The sequence below is a fragment of the Alligator sinensis genome, unplaced genomic scaffold (assembly GCF_000455745.1).
Source record: "Alligator sinensis unplaced genomic scaffold, ASM45574v1 scaffold728_2, whole genome shotgun sequence".
In the NCBI taxonomy this organism is placed as follows: Eukaryota; Metazoa; Chordata; order Crocodylia; family Alligatoridae; genus Alligator; species Alligator sinensis.
The window spans coordinates 415,385-416,287 of NW_005842573.1; the positions used below are offsets into that span (position 1 = coordinate 415,385).

General features: G+C 54.0%; 1 protein-coding gene across 3 annotated transcripts in view; it reads left to right on the forward strand.

Annotated features, from left to right (window-relative positions):
- The window catches only part of CEP78 (centrosomal protein 78), a 45,165-nt gene that overhangs the window by 28,189 nt on the left and 16,073 nt on the right, over nt 1-903 (forward strand). For all 3 annotated transcript variants that reach the window (XM_025214218.1, XM_025214216.1, XM_025214217.1), the window contains exon 12: nt 889-903. This exon is cut by the window's right edge and continues 132 nt beyond it. In XM_025214218.1, coding sequence (XP_025070003.1) covers nt 889-903 — 15 coding nt within the window. The remainder of the gene's footprint in view (nt 1-888) is intronic.

A 903-nucleotide genomic window follows, 5' to 3' on the forward strand; every position in this document is an offset into this window, starting at 1 on the left:
GGGTGAGGGATGAGGGGATGGTGTGTGTGTGTGGGGGTCTGCTAGTGCTGGGAGAAGGAGTTCAGGCAACAGGGCTGTACTGGGGCAGGAGGGCTGAGGCAGCACATAGTGCTACCGGTGAGCCCAGCTCCATGCTGTTGCCAGCAGGCCCTGCCTGGAGGCACCTGCACCTGCTCCTCCAGTAGAGGGAAGGGTCTTTTGGGAGTGGCTGGGAGTTGTGTGGCCAGGCTGGCAGTGCCGGGGGCCGGTGCCCATGCTCTCAGGGACAGGGGTGGGGTGGCCAAGAAATGCTGCCTAGAGGCTGGAGGGGGCTGGGGCCAGGCTGCCCGGCGCAATGTGGGGGCCCCAGCCTGAGGCACAGGGTACCACAGGCATCATCTCCTCCTCCTTCCAGTCTGCGTTGGGGCCAGACTTGCTCTGGGCAGGATGGTGACCACCTAGAGCCCCTTGCTGTCTTCCTGCTACCCGCAGCATGGCCCAGACCAGAGCCACGCTCCGCTTCATGCTGCTGCTGTGGAGCATGGCGCTGGTTCTCCACGCTGCACCACAGCCCCAGCCGGCAGTGTGGAGTGCACCAGCTGCTGCTTGTGCCTCTGCCATCCCCATCGTGTCTTCGCAGACCAAAGAGGTTGTAAATTAAGTTAAAGTTTGCTCCTACTGATACAAATTGTTCCATTTTAGCATAGACATTCTTTGCAAAGGATTAATCATATTTTTTTAGGCCTACTTTACTTCTAGATTGTGCATAACTGTGAAATGAATATGTCATAACTAATTTAGAAGAAGGAATTCTGTGAATAAAATGGCTTCCAAATGAAGCAGTTGCTAATGCTATTTCTTCATCAAGTATTATTTAATAATGTACTGGATATGATTGTTTTATACAAGCAGACAGGCATTCCT